Source organism: Corvus kubaryi, unplaced genomic scaffold, assembly GCF_017639235.1.
Source record: "Corvus kubaryi isolate FWS band 111438036 unplaced genomic scaffold, C.kubaryi_AGA036_p1.0 split1-131, whole genome shotgun sequence".
Taxonomy (NCBI): Eukaryota; Metazoa; Chordata; class Aves; order Passeriformes; family Corvidae; genus Corvus; species Corvus kubaryi.
The window spans coordinates 10,081,521-10,105,669 of record NW_024582073.1 but is presented as its reverse complement, the minus strand read 5'-3'; the positions used below and the strand labels follow the sequence as shown (position 1 = coordinate 10,105,669).

At 37.5% G+C, this 24,149-nt stretch overlaps 1 protein-coding gene across 3 annotated transcripts in view; it reads right to left on the bottom strand.

Annotated features, from left to right (window-relative positions):
• ARAP2 (ArfGAP with RhoGAP domain, ankyrin repeat and PH domain 2) overlaps window positions 1-24,149 on the bottom strand; it is a 124,994-nt gene that overhangs the window by 18,397 nt on the left and 82,448 nt on the right. For all 3 annotated transcript variants that reach the window (XM_042053426.1, XM_042053425.1, XM_042053427.1), the window contains 6 exons: window positions 22,732-22,837; window positions 20,734-20,881; window positions 19,959-20,027; window positions 12,246-12,320; window positions 11,080-11,197; window positions 6,554-6,682 (listed from right to left, as the gene is read on the bottom strand). In XM_042053426.1, the coding sequence (XP_041909360.1) occupies window positions 6,554-6,682; window positions 11,080-11,197; window positions 12,246-12,320; window positions 19,959-20,027; window positions 20,734-20,881; window positions 22,732-22,837 (645 nt within the window). The remainder of the gene's footprint in view (window positions 1-6,553; window positions 6,683-11,079; window positions 11,198-12,245; window positions 12,321-19,958; window positions 20,028-20,733; window positions 20,882-22,731; window positions 22,838-24,149) is intronic.

Sequence of the window (24,149 nt, the reverse complement as noted above, 5' to 3'; positions counted from 1 at the left end):
AGAATCTACCAACAAACTTTAATTCAAAGAATGTTTGCAGCATAGAATGTGCCATTAAGCCCAAGAGTATGACATGGATACTTTTAATTTCTATGCTTAAGAGAGGCAAAACATTTCAATAAAGATCTCATTTTGTCATGAGTCTGTCTGGATTTTTTTTATTTGTGTTAAAATACACACAAACTCACATATATTCGGTAAAATTAATAAAAAACTCAAACAAAACACCACCTCACACAAAACCAAACAGTAATATTGCAGTCAGCTTTATAAAGCTTTATGTAACTCTGTTCTGAGGAAGTTCTTATTTAAAAAAGAATAACACCCGAGCTATCAAAGGCTTTTAGTGTTAAGGACTAGATTTCTCAGTACATTCTCAGCAATTTAAAATCCTAAATAAAATAATTCAAAGAAGTATTACTAGTACATATAAACTACTGCACCACCATTTCTAGGCATTTTTAGGTTTCCTATTCTGCTCAATATACATACATTTTTTCACTACTTTATCAGCTTATCCCAGTAAGTACACTTGCCCAGAAAAAACTTCTGACCACTAATTACAGTCATTGCCATGCTGCTATGACTCATGCATATAAACTGAAACTTAAACTAAAATGGCACTTTAATAGTTAAAATGAGGAAGAACAAAGGAAAAGACAATAATTCCTACTGACTTTATGACAGAACCAAGAATTCAGCAGAATTCTGAAGAATTCTTTACTCCCTGAGGTAAATAGTGCTGGAAGCAGACCGCAGACATGAGAATAGAGCAGGAAGACAGGAGATGTAGCCTTCTCCTCTATTCCACTCAATACCATTTCACCTTGAAGTGGGAGCCAGACTAACAGGGTTGTAATTCCTTTATCCCCAAACACTACAAGCCTACTGCTTATGCCATATGTTGGCTTTCAACACCTGTTTTCTTTAGCTAAGTGTAGGTACTTCCCATAAGTCATTTATTTATTTGGGAAATACTGAACCAACTTGTTTAGGCGTCACGGAATGATACCACTAGCTTTTATATGATATTAGTTTCAGGATAAGAAATAAAACTGTGATGTAAAAGGGGTATATGGTGTATTGAAAATCTCATCCTTACCCAAGTACTCAATTGGATTTTTTCAATAAAACTCCACTTAGACTTTGAACATCTGATATCAAAATTCTATTATTAAGAAGCAGCACATGATAAAAATATCAAAAAATAAGAATCTAAAGCCAGAATCAATACATTTTGACAATTAAAATCAGAATTTACTTAGATGTCCTCACTTATAAGTGCAAATATACATGCACAGCTTAAAAAAAGACTAATGTAGTCTCTCTTTGCCAATAAGAATTTTTATTTCATGTTCACAATAGAATATGAATTCTTATCCACAGAATCACAAGTGCTTTTATATTTTTTTTCATTTTTTTTTTAAACCATACAAAATGAGGGTAGCAGGGTACTTAATGAGAGTAGCAGGATACTTCCACATCTACACCAAACTGAAAGATATTAAATTTCTGCACACAGCTCCTAACGTGACAAGAACTCATCCTAATCTTCACAGCACTCCTATAGCAGCAAATCTGTCAAACACTTTAGACTTACAAAGATCTTAGAAAAGCCTGAAGGAGGAAAAAAAATAATTCTCTAAACTGATGATATTCTGTATTCTTTAGAAGCCAGCATTTCATGAAGTAAATCTAAAATAATCAGGATATGTCCTAATCGGACTGTATTTTTCAGACACAAACTTTACAAAACAAGCTAAAATTGCTAGAATTTTCAACTAGGCAGTAGGTGCACTTAATCTACGCAGGATTGATCTATCTATGGTTTAAAAGTGTTCATTTCAAAGAATATCTGAATAATAGCCCCTGTTCTCAGAAATCAATACTTACCACTCAAATTATACAACACTGTACTAGAAAAATTTCAAGGATATATACACATACACTTTAAAGTAAATTTAACAAATAAATAATATTTTGTTTTCTAATAAATAAAACTTTAATATGATAAAATTTTACGTAAGGAGAAGAAAAAGGGGCTTGAAATAGAATTAAGCTGTCCTGAGTACTTCTTACACCAAAATACAATGCACACTTTGCCCTACTGAACAGCACTTGAAAGAGCACTCCTGCAAGAAGCATGAAAAGCTATGGAATAAATTGTCAGGAATGAGTAACTAAAGATCTGCAATAAAGTAGAAAACTCACCACAAATTTACTGAAACATATCAATACAAATAAACTAACCCTTTTTTCCTTGAAAAGGAAAGTTGATTTCTATATGAGAGAAAACATACATCTAGACCTCAATACAAGGTTTGGATCATAGAATCACAGAACAGTCTGAGTTGGAAGGGACACGCCAGGATCATAGAGTCCAGCTCTTGAGTGAATCCCCCAAACAGGGATTGAACTCACAACCCTGGTGGTACTAGCAACCTGCTCTAAACAACTGAGCTCATCTCAGTTGCAGAACACAAGAAAGTAGTTTAAAATGGACAAGTATAAGAATTAAGAATGTACTATAAGTGTCATAGGTTAGCAAAGCATAGTCCCGGAAGGGATGTCCTTGCTAAGGGGTGTTTACAGCTTCCTCTATGACTTGACAGAACCTATCAGCTGGCCAGTTTGAATATGGACAATTCTTTGAGCCACTTAAAATTGTGACCACCTCTGTGATACACACTTAAGAATAGAAACCCTGAGGCAGAGCTCTCTCTAATTTCCGGTGCTGGGACAGGTGGCTGCGGGCCCCATGGGGCGGCCAGCGGGCCCGGCCATTCTGGAGTCGATGGGCCCTGTTCCACCCGCGGAACCCTCCCACAGCCTTGCTGTGGACAGCCAGAGCGGCTGGGCTCCCCCCCCCTCCACTGCTATAAGCCACATTCCAGCTGCAAGGCCTAGGTGAGATTAACCCTTGATTAACCCTTTTAGTGCTGTGAAGAGCTGAAAAACTAGGGAAGAGGAAGAGGAGATACTTAAAGCTGAAATTCTGTTGTGAAGCTATGATATATCAGAGTACCCGTTGTAATTTCATGAAGATATGGGGGGTGGAGTGTTCAGCTTGTACTTGTGAGCAAAAGCACCTGCCCTGAGATAGGCAGATGCTGATGCAACTGTAATTTCATGAGAAATTTGAACAGGGAGAGATGGAAGCGATGAGGACTTTTGCTCCAAATGGGAAAGGAGAAAACCTCAGTTCCTCGAGATGCTCCCAGAGATTTCTTAGAGATGAAATGCTCCCAGAGATGGGTGAAGAGAACCTTTGTTTCTGAACGGCTCAACCTTAGAATTGTACCCCAAAAAACTTCAAGAGTGGACCCTTGAAAGCAGTTGTGGGAAAAGCTACAAGTTGGGGGAAGGGACTCACATGCGAGCAGAGAGACTCCTCTTCCTAAATGGACTGAACAAAGTTATTTGGAAGTGGGCAGCTGTCTCGTTGTGATAATGTTTTCATAGCATGAGCAGAGAGACTCCTCTTTCTAAATGGACTGAACAAGTTTATTATGGAAGTGGTAAACAGACTGAACATCTCAAGGGTTGTCTTTTTACATTGTCAGTGGGAGAAGGGAGGAAGGTGGGGGGAGGAGAAGAGTTCTGAAGGTGTGGTATGATTTTTTTTTTCTTCTTTTAGGTCTGTTAATAAACTTCTTTATAGTCTTTCAAGTTTGGTGCCTGCTTTGCATTTCTCCTAATTCTTATCTCACAGAAGGTAAACAGTAATGAGTATCTTGGACCAAACCACTACAATAAGGAACATGGGAAAAGTTGCACTGACAGAGAAGACTGTGATAAATTGCCAAGATGAAATGAGGCTCATTATTGAACCAACATTATTTCAAACAACATTAAAGACTCAGGAAGAAAAAGGAGAAAAGTGCTGAGAACAAAAAGCTCTCAGGTAATATTAAGAGAAAAAAAAATTGTCAGGAATATAATAATTTAGTCTTTATTACATAAATCAGGGCAGCAGTGAATATTCATGGAATTAAATTATAAACATTATATGATCACAGTCCTATTAATTTTACTGCAAAGTAAGAGGACATCCATCCACCCAGCTGCCCATTTGTACAGGCTGAATCCATTGTTAAAAAACATACTTCAAATCATAGCGGTTGGACATCTGGCCTCAGCCCTATTACTCAGTGACAAGGAGTTATCCACAAATAGAGTGCAAAAGACAGACAAGATTGAGGTCTCCCTTTCTTCCTTCAAGCTAGCAGTTACTTCTTGTGCACTTTGAGATAGAGAGCCCCACCATAATGATAAGTGCCTTGTATGCTAAACACTGGGAACACCCCTTCCCCAATGACCTCGTTCTGTATAGTTTCTCATTCTGACACTATCTAGGGATGGATTCACAAGATTACTCTGCCATGTGGAGTTTGCAGACATCAACACTGTAAGTCTGCAATATGGCAGAGGTTTTCCTTTTCAAACCACTGAGAAAACCAATATAATTTATTTAATATGGTTTTAATTATTTTAAAACAAATATAAAAAGCATCAATAAATGTAAACAGTCAAAGGACTGTGTCTAGATTAAGATCAAAATGAATGGAACTGATGCAAACAATTACTGTGATGGGTTGGGAGAATAAATGGATGTAAAATCTAGAAGACAGGAAGGAGTGCAAATTGCAGTAGATCTCTCCTTTACTACATTTTGTTAAGTTGACACTAGCCTGATCCTTATGTGTTTCTTACAGCAGTGATTCTCAAAATCCTTATGACCCATTCCCTTTTCTGATTATACCTCAACACATACCTAGTGAGGTGATGGGAGTTCATATATCAAGCTTTTAATGAAGTAGGCCATTTCTCTCTATTCATGACCTGCTATCACACATTTAGAGAAAGTGAAACTCAACCATAAAAGTCATGAACAGCACACTTGTTCAGGTTCATTTACATTTGTGAAATATGCTTTTACAGAAATAAAGCATGGTGAAAGAACGCTATTATTTTCAGAAGAATAAGCAAAATAGCATAAGTTTTACTTCTTGAAATCAAGATAAGATATCTAGAATGGAAAGATTAACATTTCCATGTATGAGAAAGAGAGGAAAAGATATATATATTTGAATGAGCCATTAAATAAAATAAGATGAACATTAAACCAGGCATCATGTGTTAAGATCACACATCATACAGTGATAGCACACAGAATTTCAGCTGCTTGAAAACAGGATATAATTATTGAACATCTAAACTTTCATTTCTCGCAAAGCAGATACTACATATTACATAGGAGACTTAAAGCCAGTATTATATGGGGAAAAAAAGAAAATATAGACTGGGGCAACATGTAAACTGTATATTTTCACTACATACTTGATCTATATTTTAAGTGTCAGCTCCCTTTTAAAGGCCACATATTCTCCAAGTTATTCAGTTGCTTGAGTATGTAATTCAAATGAGTATGTCACCTGGGATGGGGCAACCTTGGACAGACAGACTGGGGAATGAGATGCTGGAGAGCAACACTGTGGAAAAGGACCTGGGGTTCCTGGTCAACAGAAAGTTGAATTTGAGTCAGCAGTGCCCTGGGAGCCAGGAGGGCCAAGCGTGTCCTGGGGAGCATCAGGCACAGCATCACCAGCCAGTCAAGGGAGGCGATTGTCCCGCTCTGCTCTGTGCTGGTACAGCCTCGCCTTGGATATTGTGTGCAGTTTTGGGCACCACAGTATAAGAAGGATCTAAAGCTGTTAGAAAGTGTTCAAAGGAGGGCAAAAAAAAGGTGAAGGGCCTTGAGGGGAATCCCTCAAGTATGAGGAGGGGCTGAGGGCACTTGGTCTGTTCAGCCTGGAGGAGACTGAGGGGAGACCTCATTGCAGTCAAAAACTTCCTCATGAGGGGAAGCAAAGGGGTAAATAAACATTGATCTTTTCTCTGTGGTGACCAGTGTCAGGATAAGAGAATGGTCTAAAGTTGTGTAAGGGAAGTTTAGGTTGGATTCAGGAAATATTCCCCCAGAGGCTGGTTGGGCACTGGAACACGGTCCCCAGGGAAGTGGTCACAGCACCAGCCTAAGAGTTCAAGAAGCGTTTGGACAATGCTCTCAGGCACATGGTGTGACTCCTGGGGCTGTCCTGGAGTTGGACAGGAGTTGGACTTTGATGATCCTTCTGGGCACCCTCCAACTCAGAATATTCTGTGATTCTGTAAAATTAGCTTTGCAGTTTGGAGGCATTGAATTAGATAATACAAATTGTTATTAGTATACCATAATTATATAAATATATACAAATGTTAAATAAAAGAGCAGTTTCAAGCTTCACAGCAGAAATTCACAAAGTGTGAACTGACTGCAGAATTTCTGTACATTTTTATATTCCAATGGAAGAGCTTATAGTTTGTAGAAACAAACATCCAGAATTTCTGGTTTTGTAGGAAGTCAGCACAACCCTCTGTAAATCTGTAACTTTTATGAAGTAGCAGTAATTTAGATGTTTTGGGACACTTTTCTCCACTGAAACAGCTACAAAACAACTGCCATCCTCATGTCTCTATGTAAAATAACTAACTAAATAAAAAAGTTACATACCACTGTAGAGATTCATCATGTCTGCTGTTAGGAATCTCTTTATTACTAGATACGCAGTGCCAGGCTCTGGTAGTGAACTCCAGTGAAGAACTTGTTCTAGTACATTCTCTGTATAATGCAGAGGACGTTCTAAAAAATGCCGAAGAAACAAAACACAAAAAACCTGAATTAAAATAAAAGACAAAACCCAACAATATTGGAGGCCCTCACAAATTACATTTGCTTGTACACAAAGTCTCATTGACTTTGAGCTATAGAAGAAAAACACTGCTTTTAAAATAAGACAATTAGGCACTTCATTGACAATACCTTTGTTGGTAGGATTTGCACAGGTAATGAATATAAAATTAAACAAGCAGTAGCCAAATGTATTGTTATATTTTTAATGTAAAAACACTAAAGCACTGCTTTCAAACTAAAGTTAGGACCTATTACAGGGCAGGTCTAAATATGATCAAACAGCTGAGGCCTTCAGCTATACTGTGCCGTATTCGCCTATGCTGAATACGCAAAAGAAACACCATAGCTACCAAATCTATGCAATGAAAGAGCCAAAGAATTTGGAGTGACCACAGTGAAAAAAAATCCCTCCAACTGGTATGGATTATACTGTCTGCTATTGTTCAAAGCAGATTGAAACAGACTCCTGGTTTCATTAAGTTATTTTTACTAGAGGGGAGAAGCACATGGTCTTACTAGGTCTTCTCCCTGCTGCTGTCATTAGGGAATTTGCAAACTTGCACCTGCATATTTCAATCTTGTACAAAAAGTGCAGCAAGATTAAACCACCAATAGATGAAGGCATGACTAGACTGCATGTGTGCACTCCAAAACTTCAGATCCTCAAACACACATCCAGGATGGATGATAGGCATCATTCATCCTAGAAGAGAAACTCTGGGACCTAGCACAGAACTGAAAAATTGCAGTGATAAGAAAGTCCAGCCAGTACTCCATACAAACCCCAGTTCACATACCAAATGAAGGTAGAAAAAATCTTGCAAGTAGTACCTAAATCTGCATTACCAGATCCAGCAGAAATCTGAGTATGACATGAACAGCACAGCCTGAGGCAACACTGATGTGTATGGGGGAGGACACACTCACACCCCTGAAGACTTTCACCTGCTCAGCAGCGAGCACCAACTGTAATTCGTGAACCCACAAAAGCCTTAACAATGGCTTTGTGGGTTCAAATGTCATTTTATCTCCAAAGAGAGATTTTTCCAAAAGATCTCAGTTCCCATTTGCATACCAATATATGTGGGTCAGGTCTTGAGAAGAGCTGGGTATGGCTCCTGAAAAGTGACACCTCTGTGACATTGTCATGTTGGATCACACAGTCTAGCCACATCCCTTGAGTACTGAAGGGCAAAGTATGCAGCCATAATCTCATTTTTCACTCCTGCTATGGTAGATGAATATGAAATGTCAACAGCTGCTTTGGGACTGTCCAGCACTACAGTCTAGCAGAATGCATTTTCTAGAACACCTGAACACTAGAGCCTCAGAAAGCAGCAGCCACAAACAACACATTTAAGTGACAGAAAAAACCCACTGCTATTTTGGGATGCAAAAATATTTACATTACCCATAGAGTTGTGATACCACCTATATAAAGACTTCATTATTCAGACATGACACCAAAAGAATACCACTGTAGATAGCAGCTCAACTCCTACTTTATAACACCGTTTTAAGTGGTCAAACTTCTAAATTTTTGGGAAACTGGGGACTCCGATGTGATAAACACTTGATGCCTTTATGCAAGAGAGAAAACCCACTTTAAGGAGAACTTTACAAATCAAAGGCAGGAGACTGGCAAATCATCACATCTTCTTAGTAAGAACACCAGCACTCCCACAGCAAACACCTACTGGTTTATTTATAGTTACATTTAAGACCATCTGTCATCGTAATCCATGGTACGTAATCCATCCATGGTACATAAATCATCACGCCGAAAACCACTAACTATTTTACTGGTAACACACCTCATTTACAAACTATCCATCAATCACATATTATTAAAAAAAATATATATATACCCTATTTTGTAAAAGCATATGGTATTAAATATTTTGCATTAGGTTAGATAAAATCATCAATTATTGCAACTTTTCTATATGCAAATAATTTAGCTGATTTTTTAATATTGCAGTTTTAGTATTTTGAACAGCAAGCAGTCAACACATGCATTCAATTACCCTTTCTTTCACTCAGGTTAAATATGCTAAACCAGTCATTTTCACCTTAAACAACATTAACTATTAGTAGAAAATTACGTTCTAGAAAATACGATTCTAATTTTCTTGCCTTCTCAGGGGTTGTTTTCATGACAGTGCATCTCAAAAAATAAAGTAAGTCATATAAAAATTCAGGATTGAGTGTACAAGCAGAAATGCACTGGACAGATAGCAGACCGCGGCAGGAAAAAGAGCAGAAAATTAATTTTTATCAGAAAGACACTGTGATTACTGGTGTACATTTGAAACAAATACGCAACCTTTCTTCTGTCATTATGTGTCAGTATCTCAAATAATCTGTAAATGCCTCAGATGGTATTTGTCAAATGACACTAGTAGAATCAGCTTGCAGTAGCAAAGACTCAAGTAGCGTTCTAGTTCTTCATTGTCACATTTGGACCAAAGACTGCATAGAACTAATTTTCTCTGTATTCCCACCCTCTGCAAATGTGCTAGATTCAGCCATAGGACCATAGGAGTCTACCTGAGTAAATGTCTCTTACTACAACAGTATTTTTATTTTGAAACAATAATTCACCTCTATTGACGCACTGATTCTTCTGGAAAGGGGTCCATGAACCAGATATTTCATCAACACAGTCTCTACTGACAGGAGTCAGGTGATGAATTAGGACTTTAATTTAGTCTGCTTTTTGCTTGGTTGTTACAAAACACTGGTATGCCATTTCCACTTTCTGTTGGAAACTCTTCTTTCAGTAGGATATACTCTAATCTCTTGCCCGTATTTATTGTGTTATATAGGGCCTGTAGTGTCTCACTCCTAGCTTAATTTTGCTTGTCTTCCATAGTCATTAGCTCAGACAACATTTCTATACCCCACTAAAATATTAGCTGTTGCACCAAAATAACTCAAGAAGCTCTTGTGGGGTCTATCTTTTTATTTACTTTTACGTTCTCTTGGCCATATCAGCTTTAGTTTTCATGTTCCTGTAAGCGTCCTATATCAAGTTTAAGAAAATAAAATTCCATTTTTTTCCATTATTCAGTCAAAAGAAATATGATTTGTATTGTACTTGTAGGAATTATCAGGACTCTTCTAAAGATAATAAATGCTGGCATTCTTTGTCAGTTGTCACCCACATCTATGAATCTGGAAATGAACTCTGTATCACAACTCTATACAGGATCACCAACAGATTGCAAGATGCGGAGAGGGCCCAGGATAATTTATTTCAAGTTGAAAGGGAGAATACACTTCCATTCTAGATTTTTATACTGCCAAGCTCAAGACTGAGTACCTAAGTAATATTAGTAAAACTGAAGGAATTATTGTAAGCACATCTGAAAATCAAGTACGACAAAACTATTCAAACAATATTAGAGCAATATTTAGTAATCTTATTTTCTCGACTTTCTTATTTTTTTTCTTGACTTGAAAATAGGTATCTTCACCATAGAAATAAAGTCCACAGTCACCCTCTAACATGAGAAGAGTTAAGAGCAGCAACTTAGTAGGAGATGCAAATAGATGTTGCATATTTCTAACCCCACACATTCTTCAAAAATCAGATTACCTTGGGGGATATTCATCAAGATATGTTTTAATTTTAAAAATCCCTATTACTTTACATTATTTTAGGTATCTCTAACAATAGAATGCTCCAGCATTTTAAACATACTCCAGCATGTATAAAGCATTCCCAATGATAAAACCTCTTTACAGTTCACAAATATTGTGACCATGTGACATTTGCTTTTGTTGGCAGCAGAACTATATTTCAAACAAATTTTTTAATATTCTGCAAGATACACTGTAATGCCACTTGCCATAAACACAGAATTACACACTTTATGCCTCCTTTTTTCACCTTCATATATTAAACATTTGACTAAATAAAATATAAAAGATCCTTTCTCCTAAGTATTACATGTATTTTCTCATTTAATGTTTTGAAAAGCTTTATTGCTTATAAAATCAAGTGCTGACATTCTAATGAAAATAGGGTTTTCCTCTAAGACTTATCAGTAAGACCTACTTTTCTATAGCTGATGATTAATGCACTGCGAAGCACTGTAATATAAAGAACATCTTCTGAACCCCTAATTTATAAGGGGTTTACAACAATTTATCCTGTTATTTCTGGAAAAGTGTAGAAAGAAATCATGCAGATGCCACAACAACCAAATGTAAAACAGTGTCATGAAGGCTAATTTTTTTTGTTTCCATTAAGTCTTTAACTAAGCTTTTGATTATATTAAGTACTGAAAAATTAAAATAATAAAAGCTGATTGACATGCATAAATTGAAGTGTCACTAACCTAATTCTCCATTTTCAAGTACTTCAAAAGCAGCCCAGATATCATCTTTGCTGGGAATAATGTTTTTGATTCCTAAAACATCATTAGTTAATTCCTCTGCTTCCATCAAAGGTGATACCTGTAATACAAATTGAGTCAGTTTATAATACATATCAATTACTGATTTCTGATATATTTTTTCAATGTCTTCCTCCCTGCAATTGCCTTAAGGCACCAAAAAAAAAAAAAAAAAAAAAAAAAAAAAGGCAACAAAAAGGCAGCAGTAAATATATGAGTTGGAAACCCATAAAGCATCTATCAGATTCCAGCAGGCTTTCCTTATTTTGTTCCATGAGATTTTATATATGAGAAGTTATATTTTTAAGCTGTTAACTTCGTAGTTTTGAATTCCTTTTCTCTACCCCAAAAAATATGGAAAAAAAAGCGCCTTGATATATTTTCTTGGGTGTGGGAAGATAAATATTAGAGAAGGACCTTTTTCTTTTATCTTAGCAACGCGTATTTCCATTTTTATGCCTATTTTACAAAGCATGTCTTTTAGCATGTGTATCTATGTATCCCACATAACCCATATATGTACAAACAAGTGTCTCAGAGTCGTATGCTGAACAGAACCAAAAGGAAACCAAATCAGAGAGGTATAATAAAAAATAACAGAACACTGCTACAGGAAGATCCAGGTGTTTAAAATACACTATTAAATAAAAAGCTCAAAAATCTCTATTATAGTTAATAACAAGTGTTTCTTAACACTCAAAGAAAGAAGAAAGCCGCAGACAAAAAGAAAGGAGGAATGTTGTTTTAATGGCCTGTACTATTAAATAGATCCAATATTCACTGGGTATTTATTAATGTTCCCATGCATTGCACACCAAGTTGGGAGAATTTATATGGCTGTATACTACAGTAAAACTAAAGCAGGACATCTCCCCTTTAAAATGGTATCTTTTTAAATTTTTCTTTAAAATGCAAAAATGCTTAATAATCAGTCTTTACATAATTTAAGCAACAAAGCAAATTCAAAAACAAAATCTTTAAAAGAATAGTGATAAACATAAATTCATACTTTGATTGTGCACTTCTATAAAAACATGTATTAAAATAATTTTGATATAGTTCAAGAAAAAGTGCTTCACAAAATCACTGTATCATTTTTATACACTAACCCTGATTATAATACTACAGTCTGGCTCCTTCCTTTCCACATAAACTTCAATAAGCAAATCTCCAGCCTGGGAAACCTAAAATGAAACAATTAAAAAAAATTAGATCATCTTAAGAGCATTTTGAGTTTCCTTTTAAATAAGGAAAATACAATTATTTTTCCTTTCTATTTAACTGGTGTAAGGAAAAAAAAACTCTATTCACAGATTCAGGAGAAAAATCCTGTATAAATCCTGAATCAAACCCTGAATAAATCCAACAGAATCATATCAAACAAAATGAACATAATTTATAAATATACATTCAAGAGCAGGAAAACTAAGGGAGACATGAATTAAGTGGAAATCTTAACTTTACGTTTAAGACATGAGTACACCTCAGTATCTTAAACTGCCAGAACCCTAACTCTGATTTGGAGGTTTGTCAGGCTCACTTCAGAATCAAAACAGATTAATAGAACTTAAAATAATGAAAAAGGACTGTAACACCAAACTGACTTACTTAAAAGTGAGATGAAAAATTACAAATTACAGAGTATTTCAGCCAGATAGCCATATGTACATACCAAGAAAATAAAAATTCATTACTACAAATACCACATTTATGATTCTTAATCACAATGAAAACTTGTCATTACATAATTAAAGAAGGAATTAAAACAAATGCTCTTGATATCAACCTCTGTTAAATATATCTCTTCAAATTTGCTGGAGAAAAGGCTAAACTTTACACACTATGCTAATGTAGAACAATCAGATAAACCAAATTGTATGACATATATAATAGTTTCATATACTCAACACTAACAAATGTTATTTAAGGATGTCTAACAACATAAAACTTAGAAATTAGAAAGTCAGTAAATCCAACATTTTATGATCATGAGGAAAAATATGATTTATGAGAAGGAATGTAATATTTTCTATTGTGACTAGGTTTGCTCATCTATGGCAATAAAATTATATTAATGGATGAGAAATTACTTTATTTTTCTAAAGTTAAAAATGTCTCACATTTTGCCTGCTCTAATTCCCTTTTAGTATAGTCATAAGCATCTTCAAAAGATTGCAATTCATCTCAGTCCAGTACCAAAAAGTATTTTCTAAAAAAAACTACAGTGATGATCAGAGCATAGGAAGAAAAACTAAGGCAGAATCAGGGACCTATCAGGAAGTGCACCGTTCCATTAATAGGCAAATATAAAGATTAATAATCAAATTAACACTATGATAACAATTTGTGTGTTCATTTTTGAGAATGGTATTGACAGTGATGCTACTTATTTATATACTACTACAAACAGAGGAAGAGGTTAAGAAAAGCATATAGAAACATATATATACACACATATATATAAGCAGCTGAGCTTTGGGATAGATTTTGACCAATTTACAGAAGCTAAGATTACATTTCTATGGAAAAATAAACGGCTGTGCTGAATTCTAAAGAACATTAACATTCTGAAAAACAGTAACTTTTAAGTTAGTTTAGCCTTTGAGAATAGAAAACTAATGGAAACATTTGTGAGGAAAAACATTACAAAACTACTCTGAAGAAAGCTGCTTAATTATAGTGGCACAGACTCAAAAAAGCTCATTTAGTTATAAAATTTGCTTTTCAGATGATATTACAGAAAAAGGTTGGAAATAAGAATGAAGCTGACACATGATTTCCACTGGGCTTATTTAAACAACTGTATGGAGAGAAAATTTGATGTAAATTACTGCAACAGCTGGCATAAGTATATGGTGGACAGAAAATGAAAAGCGACTAATAAAGTGCCACCTGGAATAGAACTTCAGTGACATTTCACACAGTTCACACAGTTCACATGTGAACTTTGGGTCATTCAGAAGAAATTTGGTTCAGTTGTTCTCTGAACATTCTGCATCACCAGAGATAATAGTACTGAGGTAACCTACATATTCCAAAGTATTAACTATCTACATCGCTCATATTCCCACATATATACACACATTTTGATGCAATGATATCAGACTGTCAGTTATTCAATGTAAAGAATTCTTGCAATTCTTAATTGTAGCTGCTTGAGGCCAAAGTTGCCAATTACCCATGATGCTTACACGATTACAGTGATGCTGTTACATCATTCAATTACACCACATCATGAGTTTTAACAGTAACTGGAAGCCTGTGGGAAGCTGCTGTGGAGAACTGATGAGGCTGGTTGAGCAAGGACATGAGCTGAGCCACTGTCTCGCACCCAGCTCAAGAATGACTTGGCAACTGTGCAGTGCCTGAGGTGATGCTGTCTCAGTGATGAACAGGACAGCACCCACACCTATGCATAGAGATGTTAAGACCTCACTCCCTCTTACCCATGCCTAACTGGATAAACCTGGGCCTTTGATGAGGAGATAAGACATTGGTTGCAACATGCTGCAGGCGAAGGTCAGATGGCCTTTACTGATGCCTCAGCTGGATGGAGGCGGAAGCAATGTTGAAGTGTCATGGTTCTGTTCTGCTTTTGATTCAACCATGGGTGCTATAATAGCATGATCCAGGTATCCAAACTCATTTATATACTAAAAAATACACCAAGATGAAAATGAGAACGTGGGTGCCCCACCATCTATGATGGCAGCAACATGTAACCAGTTATATTTGAATACAGTCACACCTCCACTTCTCCTAAAAGTACAAATTTGATCTCTGGAATTCTCCATTTAAGAGGACAGGAATACAAGCCCTCTTCAGGGAAAAGGTGACAGGTTTGCTTCTCTCTTCTCCCCAAAGCACGGGTACCTCTCTGGTAAGATTTGTACCTCTGACTATATCAGAGCATACCTGGGTGGCTCTAAGCTTATATAATAGACATAATAGATATAATAGACAAGTTAAGATTAGTACGAAACTGGGTTTGTTAATTTACCTTGAACTGCAAATTTAGCTTAATCACTGGCTAGCCTTATTATATTTAGTGCTGGTGCAGTAAGTGCATTTATTAGCAGCAATTTTGAACCTATATTTCTGTTGCTTCAAGAAAGCATACAATTCATGAATCTGTGATCCATGAAAGTTCTAAGCCTGGTAAAATGTAAAGTGTAGCCATCCATAAAATCTAGTATTTTGAAATTACGGGTAATACGTACTATATACTCATGACAGAAGTTATAATTGTAAATTGTAACAGAGAGGAAGGTCAATCACTTTCTAAAGTACTTAGTGTTAATCCAGGTCTGGCTCTATGTATTTCCCCTGCAAAACCTACTGACGACACCACACATAGTTAGAGAAATGCTGAATTCTTCTAGAGAAACAGTTATACATAAAATCTCTCAACACCCTTGTAACCACCTTAGAAGGAGCTTCTTTAATCAGCAGGCTTCAGGCAGTAAATATTTTGAAATACTATGAAGCACTCCCTTCTGTGCTTCTCCCTTCTGCACATCAGTGAATTTCATATGTTATGTGCACACAGAGTTTCAGAAAAATGTTCGTAGTCGCAATCAAATTGTCACAAACACCAGTCAGGCTCCTCAGGACTTCATTCCTTAATTGCTATTTCAAAGGCAATAGGTTGACATAACAGAGGGAATGCAGTCCTCATCCTCATTACAGTCCTCATTACAAGTTCCCAGAGTTGCTTGGAAAATGTTAATAGTATAATAAACTTTGAAAAGCACTTTTTTTCTTTTGTTCCAGAACCACAGAAAAGAATGAATGAAGTGGTGATTGGCAGACATCTTGGCCACAGCGATCTCAAAGTGATCAATTTTAAAATCTGTGTTGACAGGAGGAAAAGCAGCAGTAAAATTTCAACTCTGGACACGAGGGGAGCAGACTTCAGACTGCTCAGGGAACTGCTAAGTAAAGTCCCCAGGGAAGATGTTTTTGCAGGTGCTGGGGTCTACCAGTGCTGGTCACTTTTTAAACATCACCTCCTAGGGGCAGAGCAACACGCAGCGGGGATTACTGCAACATGCATAAGACAGCGAGGCCCGTGGAAAAATAGGGACCAATTCTTGGTAGATTGTCGAGGTCTCCTCCCCCTGCCATGTAGCCCTGGGAGAGGGGCCCTGAGGGGAGGCACAGGGTTCGCTGCCCCTGGTCAGCCTCGTTCCCCATTGGTTATTTTGTGTTCCCCTGCGCGGGAAAGGACCCTCAGTCCAGACTGTGAGGGTTCCTCGGCAGAGCTCCGGCCATGCGACTGGGGAAATAAACATCTCTGAAACATCTACCAAGAATCCGTCCATATATATTTCTTTTCCACGGGACTCCTGGTTTGATATATGCGTGTTACAGTATCCCCACTGTAACAGTAGATGTTTCAGAGATGTTTATTTTCCAGCCACATGGCCGGAGACTGCCCCAGAACTGCCGCAATCACGGGACCAGCAGGGTCCTCCCCTGGGCAGGGGAACACAAAACAACCAATGGGGAACGGGATTCATCAGGGAGCAGGGAAACCCCGCGCCTCTACCCCAGGGCCCCCCTCCCCCCGGACCCCATGCCAGGGGGGAGGAACCCCAACAGCAATTCCCAAATGTTGGAAGTCAAGCAGGTGGGGCAGAAGGCTGCTTGGCTGAACAGAGATCCTCTCTTGGAAATAAGGCAATAAAGGAAGGTGTATGCCCAATGGAAGCAAGATCAAGTGACATGGGAAGAATACAGAGATGCTGCTTGCCACTGTAGGGAAGAAATTCGTGCATCTGGAGTTGAAACTGGCCAGAACTGTGGGGGACAATAAAATGGAGTTTTTTCAAGTAAATTAATGGCAACAGGCAATGTAAAAATAACATCAGCCCATTACAGGATGAGAAGGATCACCTCACAAACAGGGACATGGACAAGGCAGAGATGTTTAATGCATTCTTTGCCTCTGTCTTCAACACAGATGATGGACAAAAGGAGTCTCAGTGCCCTGCTGGAAGACCATGACTCTGAGAATGATCAATTCCCAGTAAACCCTGAAATTGTGCAGAATCTGCTGTTCCAGTTGTATCCCTACAAATATATGGTGCCCAATGGGATTTATCTGAGAATCCTCAAAGAGCTGGCTGATGTCATCACAAAGCCTCTCTTGATGATTTTTGAGCAGTCTTGGGAATACAGAGAGGTCCCAGCTGACTGGAAGCTAGTGAATACTGTCACAATTTTCAAGGGTAAGGAGGAGGACCCCAGTAGCTACAGGCCTGTCACTCTTGTTTTAGTGCCCAGTAAAAGCAGGGAGATTATTCTGAAAGGTATTGACAACACCTGGAGGACAACACAGTCATTGGTTACAGCCAGCAGAGTTTCATGAGGGGAAAGTTCTGCTTGTCAAACCTGATTTCCTTCTACAACAGGATAACCCACCTAGTTCATCTAGGAAGGCCAGTTGATGTAATCTTTTTGGACTTCAGTGAAGCTGTTGATACTGTCACTCACAGTGTCCTTCTGGACAAATCGTCCATCCCACAGCTGAATAACTGTGTTACATGATGGGTGAGCAACTGGCTCACAGGTTAGGCACAGAGTTATCATGAATGGGGTGACATCAGACTGGGGACTTGTGACTAGTGGGGTTCCACAGGGCTCCATTCCCAGCCCAGTTCTCTTCAATATCTTCATAAAGAACTTGGACACAGGACCTCAAAGAATACTAAGTAAGTCTCCTGGTGACACTAAATTCAGAGGCACTGTTGACTCCCTTGAGGACAGAGAGGCCCTGCAGAGAGACCTGGACAAATTAGAGAGATGGGCAATCACCAAAAATATGAAGTATAACAAGAGGAAGTGCCGAATTCTGCACCTGGGATGGAGCAATCCTGGCTGTGCACACAGACTGGGGAACAAGAGGCTGGAGAGCAGCACTGAGGAAAGGAACCTGGGGGTCCTGGTCCATGGAAAGTTGAATTTGAGTCAGCAGTGCCCTGGCAGCCAGGAGGGCCAACCGTGTCCTGGGGGCATCAGGCACAGCATTGCCAGCTGGGCAAGGGAGGGGATTGTCCTGCTCCCACTACTGTCTCTAGTGGGACAGCCTCTGAGTGCTGTGTGCAGTTTTGGGTGCCACAATATAAAAAAGACATTAAAGTATTAGAGCGCATCCAAAGGAGGGCAACATGGATGGTCAAGGGTCTGGAAGGGAAGCCTTATGAGAAGCAGCTGAGGTCACTTGGCCTGTTCAGCCTGGAGAAGAGGACACTGAGGAGAGTTTCAGATGGGTAGACACTGATCTCTTCACTATCTGGTGACCAGCGACAGGAGCTGAGGGTATGGCCTGAAGCTGTGTTGGGGAGTTTAGGTTGGCTATTAGGAAAAGGTTCTTCACCCAGAGGGTGGTTGGGCACTGGAACAGGCTCCCCAGGTCACAGCACCAAGCTTGACAGAGCTCCAGAGGCATTTGGACAATACTCTCAGGAACACGATGTGTCTCTTAGGGTTGGCCTGCACAGGGCCAGGAGTTGGACTCGATCCTTGTTGGTCCCCTCCACCTCAGCATATTCTGTGATTCTATTATATCAAATCTGGGTGATTTTTTGGCTATTACCAAGGCAGAAGTTTCCATTCTGCAATACAGACATTAGAAACAAATTTTAAATTGTTTCCAGTAACTTGGGCACTCCACCAGGCACCCAAAGGATGCTATATGCACATTCACAGTGGGTCACGCCACTCTGACCCAGGCAGTAAGGGAATATGAGATAAAAATAAGACTCCAGACAGTAATTCACAGAACGTGCAATTTCAACATGTATTTGTAGGACACTGTCTTGCAAGTACATGACTTGCAAGGTACACAAAACTCTGCTTGAAAGGGGGAAGGCACCCAATGGAGAAAGCATTACTGATGCTCTCTCCCAGCTTTCTCTCCATTTTTAGAGTCCTATATAAGCTCTAAAATCATTGAAACCCTCTCCTCGACCACTTTAAATTTCTGAAAAAGTTTTTAAGCTCCCTACATCTCATTTTACCTCTCCTAGTTCAACCACCTTGGTAGTGTTATGGAAGCTTAGTGATTTATGCTTTAATTAAGATTGTACACAAACGCCATTCAGACAGCGAAACATGCTATCACTCTGCTATTTCTTACAACCCTGAAATTATTCAGAAGTTGTTATAGGTAAAACTGGAATTTAAGATGATAAAAAAGTGGCATAAGACCTCCCATTTTCTTATATTGTGTCCTGAAGTTCAGTGTTTGACTGTTAGTATGTGTCTGTAGCTTCCCCAAATAATATTTATGTTTTGGGGCTCTAGAAATGGTCACAAAACAGGAATTGGGTAAAGATTCATATGATTTAAACTCAAAGGGATGGTGAAACTCTAATGAAGAGAGACCGTGTATACTCAAAGCTCATGAAATAATAAAAGCTCATATACACTTGGAGGTATTGAATATGCATGTTTAAAATTTTAAAAAAAGACAGGTCATCACTCTTCCACTTGCAACTGCTATTTTCTTCTAATACAATTTATGAAGCCTAGTAAAAGCATGCAACCACCTGCAAGTTAGTGCAGTGCTAGAACTAGTTAGTTACTAGCTAGTAAGTTAGTGCAGGCCAGAACATTATTCCACAGGATGCTCTAAAAAGAACTGGTTTACTTTTATCAGTTTATACCTCCTCCTTCATTTCATTTTATTTCCCTAATCTCTGTAGTTAACAATACTGATCACAATAAAAACTTACAGACTTACTTTTAGAAACCTAAAATCATGTAAAACAACAAAATAGTCTTTACTGTCACACCAGTTGATATTTGTCACTTACCTGAGTGTCTTTCCACCTTGTAATAAAACTGTTCTCTATATCCATTTGTTTGACTTGGTCTTCATTTATCTGTATAAAATAAGTAATTTTAGAGTGATTAATAATAATTATTGTACCAATTGCCAATACTGTCAATCATGTTCTTATAGAAGCATGTTTGCAAAACATGTCAGAAACAGCTCTTCATTGATGGGACTCATTATTATAAACTTATTGGAATACATATTAAAACAGAGAGGAATCAATGAAAAAGTGCAGAACATGTTATAGTGGCACAGTTAACTCTAAATCAAAATGGCTAATATGAATTGCTGCTAGTAGTAGCTTTTCTATCCAGTTGGACTTAACATTATTTCTGGGTCTAAGGAACAAATCAAATTGAAATCACAGCTCAGAAACTAAGAATACAAAATCCCGCCATGCTTCAATTCTGATCAGGCTTATAAAATTTGATTACAAGCATTATTTTTAATAGTCATAATCATAAAATTTTCTTAAATTTAGTAAGCTTTTGACAGCAAGGAGAATGAGCACCATTTTGGAAAACAGTAGCTCACAGCATCCCATAAACAGTCTAGTTTAACTACACAGGTTAAACTAACTGGGAAATAAAATTTAAAGCAGGCCAAGGAAAACATCCACTGAATTAGAGTTCAAAAACCCCGCAAATCCTCAGATCATTGAACTAGTAGCAAGACCACTTTAAAGCTGATTTTTATATTTTTGAATCTCTAACATCTGACCAATTACAATATGTTTATATAAAGATACCTACATGAAAAAGTTGCACATAATTTTTAATTAGATCTTCAATTACATTGACTTCTTCACTAGTCTGGCCTTTAGTTTGAAATAAGCATGAGGAAAACACCAAAGCTAAATTGTGAGGGTTCATATGATTAATTTCAGAACACTTCTGCACCCTGTTGAAGGAAAAAGAAACATATTTAGACAGTTTCATTGTTCCTTTATTGTCTGAGGCTCCTTTACAGAATATGGAGTGCACTTCAAAAAAGGTAACTACATTAAATGCAATGAAAACATGTACTACTACTTATTTATTTACTATTTCTTTATATTCCTTATTTCTCATTACAGAAATGAAATCATTCTACCTGCATTTCAAGTGATATCAAAACTATTTAGAATAGAAAAGAATAAAACCAGAATAGAATACTCAAGTTAGAAGAGACCTATAACGATCACCTAGTCCCACTGCTTGATCACTTAAGGGCTGATCAAAAGCTAAAGCATGTTGCTAAGGGCACTGTCCAACAGCACTGACAGGCTTGGGTCATCCACCATTCCTCTAAGAAGCCCATTACAATGTTTGACCACCCTCTCAGTAAGGACATGCTTCCTAATGACAAGTTTGTACTTATCTGGATGCAGTTTTGAACCATTTCCATGCACCCTAACACCAGATACCAGGGAGAAGAGATCAGCACCTCCCTCTCCACCTCCTCTCCTCAGGAAGCTCTACAGAGCAATTAGGTCACTCCTCAGCCTCCTTTTCTCTGAAGCAGACAAGCCCAGAGTCCTCAGCAGCTCCCCACAGGCAATTCTCTCCAGCCCTCTCATCAGCATTGCTGCCTTCCTCTGGATGCATGCAAAGACCTTAACACCCTTAAATTGCAGACCCCAGAACTGCACACAGTGCTCCAGGTGAGGCCAAACCAATGCTAAATACAGTTTCACTATATTATGTAATGTAAATATATCCTACAAACTTCAGATCTAAGATCAAAATGTGGAAAGAAATTGGGTCCTTCTTAGTTCCTATCCCTATGGTAAAGTTTCCATATCAGTTCTGTTGTTCACATAACATATTCCTCTTTTAGAGGCAAACACTTTAAAGTACCACAGAATTTTGCCCGTTAAATGCATGAATTTAAACTACTTTCAGAACAGATGCAACAGCATATTAATATCTCTAACTGGATATGCTTAGAAACTTCTTAAACACAATATGTATTATAACCTTTATCCCAATAATGGCACCAATCAATTTCATAATCATATAAATATTTTTAAACTACATCTGCTATGTACCTGGCTATGTAACAATTTCTGAACACAACACCCAGTAAAGAGAAGTTTCCACACATTCTATACCCACTGCAATTCACCAGAAATATAATGTAACTTGTTCAATAGATGATATAATATAGACTGGTACTATTTAACCATTGACACCTCAGAACCATCCTGTCACATATTTTTTACACATTTCCTACCCCTTATTTTATCTAGGAATAAGTCATGACCTTTGGTGTTTAAGCAAGTTTGTATTTTGGATATTCTCTACTACTACCTCAGTTGGAAAATGAAGCAGTAATAAAAAACAGAAAGGGTAGGTAATTCTCAAAGTTATTATGTGCAAAACAGATTGTGGAGAAGGATATTTTCACTGAAAAAAATATTTTAATTTCAAGAACCATTTGCAACAATCCTCTGGAAGACTAGCAGACTGGAGTAAAACGAGATTGCAAAAAGAAGCTACATCAAAAATTACCCTATTTGGACACATACACTGGCATCCCTCTCTCTGTGTGTTCCAATCCATTGGTTTTTATAGATACCTACTGCTAAAAATACAACCAAAGAAAAAACACATTATCAATTAAAGGAATTCAAATTTAATTAATTGCTGCAACTAGATAAGCTTTTGTGATTACTAGTTAATGAAACAAGCCACATTTCGTAGATTCTAGAGTTATACTGAGAACACATTATAAGAATTTCTCTGCTACAATGCATTATTTGCAATGACCTGTAAAGATGTTCAATTAAAGCAGCCAAAGTTGCTCTATTGACTGGTGGAAGACTCCGAATAAAAGCTCTGTACTTCCTCACACGCTCCTTTTCATTCTGTATATCTGCCAGAAAATAATAATCATTGAGCATTAATAATAATGCACACTAAAACCCAACAGCAGTTCTCATTAACTATATCAGCATCATCTAGTCCTTTAAAATTACTATTTACCCAATCAACCTCTTCTTCATAAAGGCAGTGCTAGCAATATACTATTTAAAAAGTCTATTATTTGACACCAGTTCAGAGAAACACCAATAAAGAGGGACAGTTCTATATTCAAGCACCACTTGCCACTGGCTAAGACTAAAGCCCAGAATAGCAACTGCTTTCCTCTCAAAGCATATGTAATCTGTAGTTCGTGTATGTACATCTGTGAGTGCAACCGTGTCTGCACAAATGTAAATGTACTGCTAAGAGTTCCCAGCAAAGAGAAAGGAAAAGACCATTTCATATTTTAAATATTTACCGGAAAAGTCTCTCAAGGCACAAAGTAGTTTAAGGATCTAAGTATATATAAGACTGATTAGAGGAGAGCAAAGGGAAAGGGCTGGTAAATAAGTTGTACCAAGTTGCATATAGCTGAACAATGGCCAGACCGATGGCAGGAATTCCAGTCTTGGGAATGACAGTATCTGAGACAGCCACAGCTCTCTACCTTAAGTCTGCTTCCCTGTGCTGCTTATGCCCCCTTATGCTCAGGGCATAAACAAAGTTAATGTAGATTGTATTTAGTTGGTTAGCTTTTCCCTCTCAGACCCTTGCTTCTCCCAAGTTTCTGAAAAGAAAGCACTAAACTCTTCTGGCTGATTGATGGTGCTCTCTGCTAACTACTGACTATGTTTTGATTTTTTTGGTAATTGGAAGAAAAAATAAACAAATAACAAAACAACAGCTTAAAGGTCTTCTACTCTATTTTCTTAAACGTTTTAGTCTTCCTAGAAATACCTTCTGTATCACTTAACAGGGCAGGATTCTCTGTTGTAAAGCTGAAGTAGAATTTTAGCCACGTGTACGTATCAGGAAGGGGAATCACTGCAACACCATTAAAAAGAGCTGACTTAAATCTAGACTGCCTCAGATAGAACTTTTTCTGGCTTCTGATGAGATTAATCATGTGGTAATCATGAATAAGCTCTTAATATTTTTTCCTCTAGTTTGTTCAAATTGAGGTTAAAGGTCAAAAATGTGTAATATTGTTAATAATTTAATTTCCTGAAAGTCTGATGGTTCATATTAAAGCAACATCCATATATTTGAACTTAAGCAAAATCAGAGAGGAATATGCTTTTAATATCTTTTTTTAAAGACAAAACTTGCCACACAGTAAATATGCTTTTGTGACTCCAGTGCATTAAGGTAGAAATTAATGT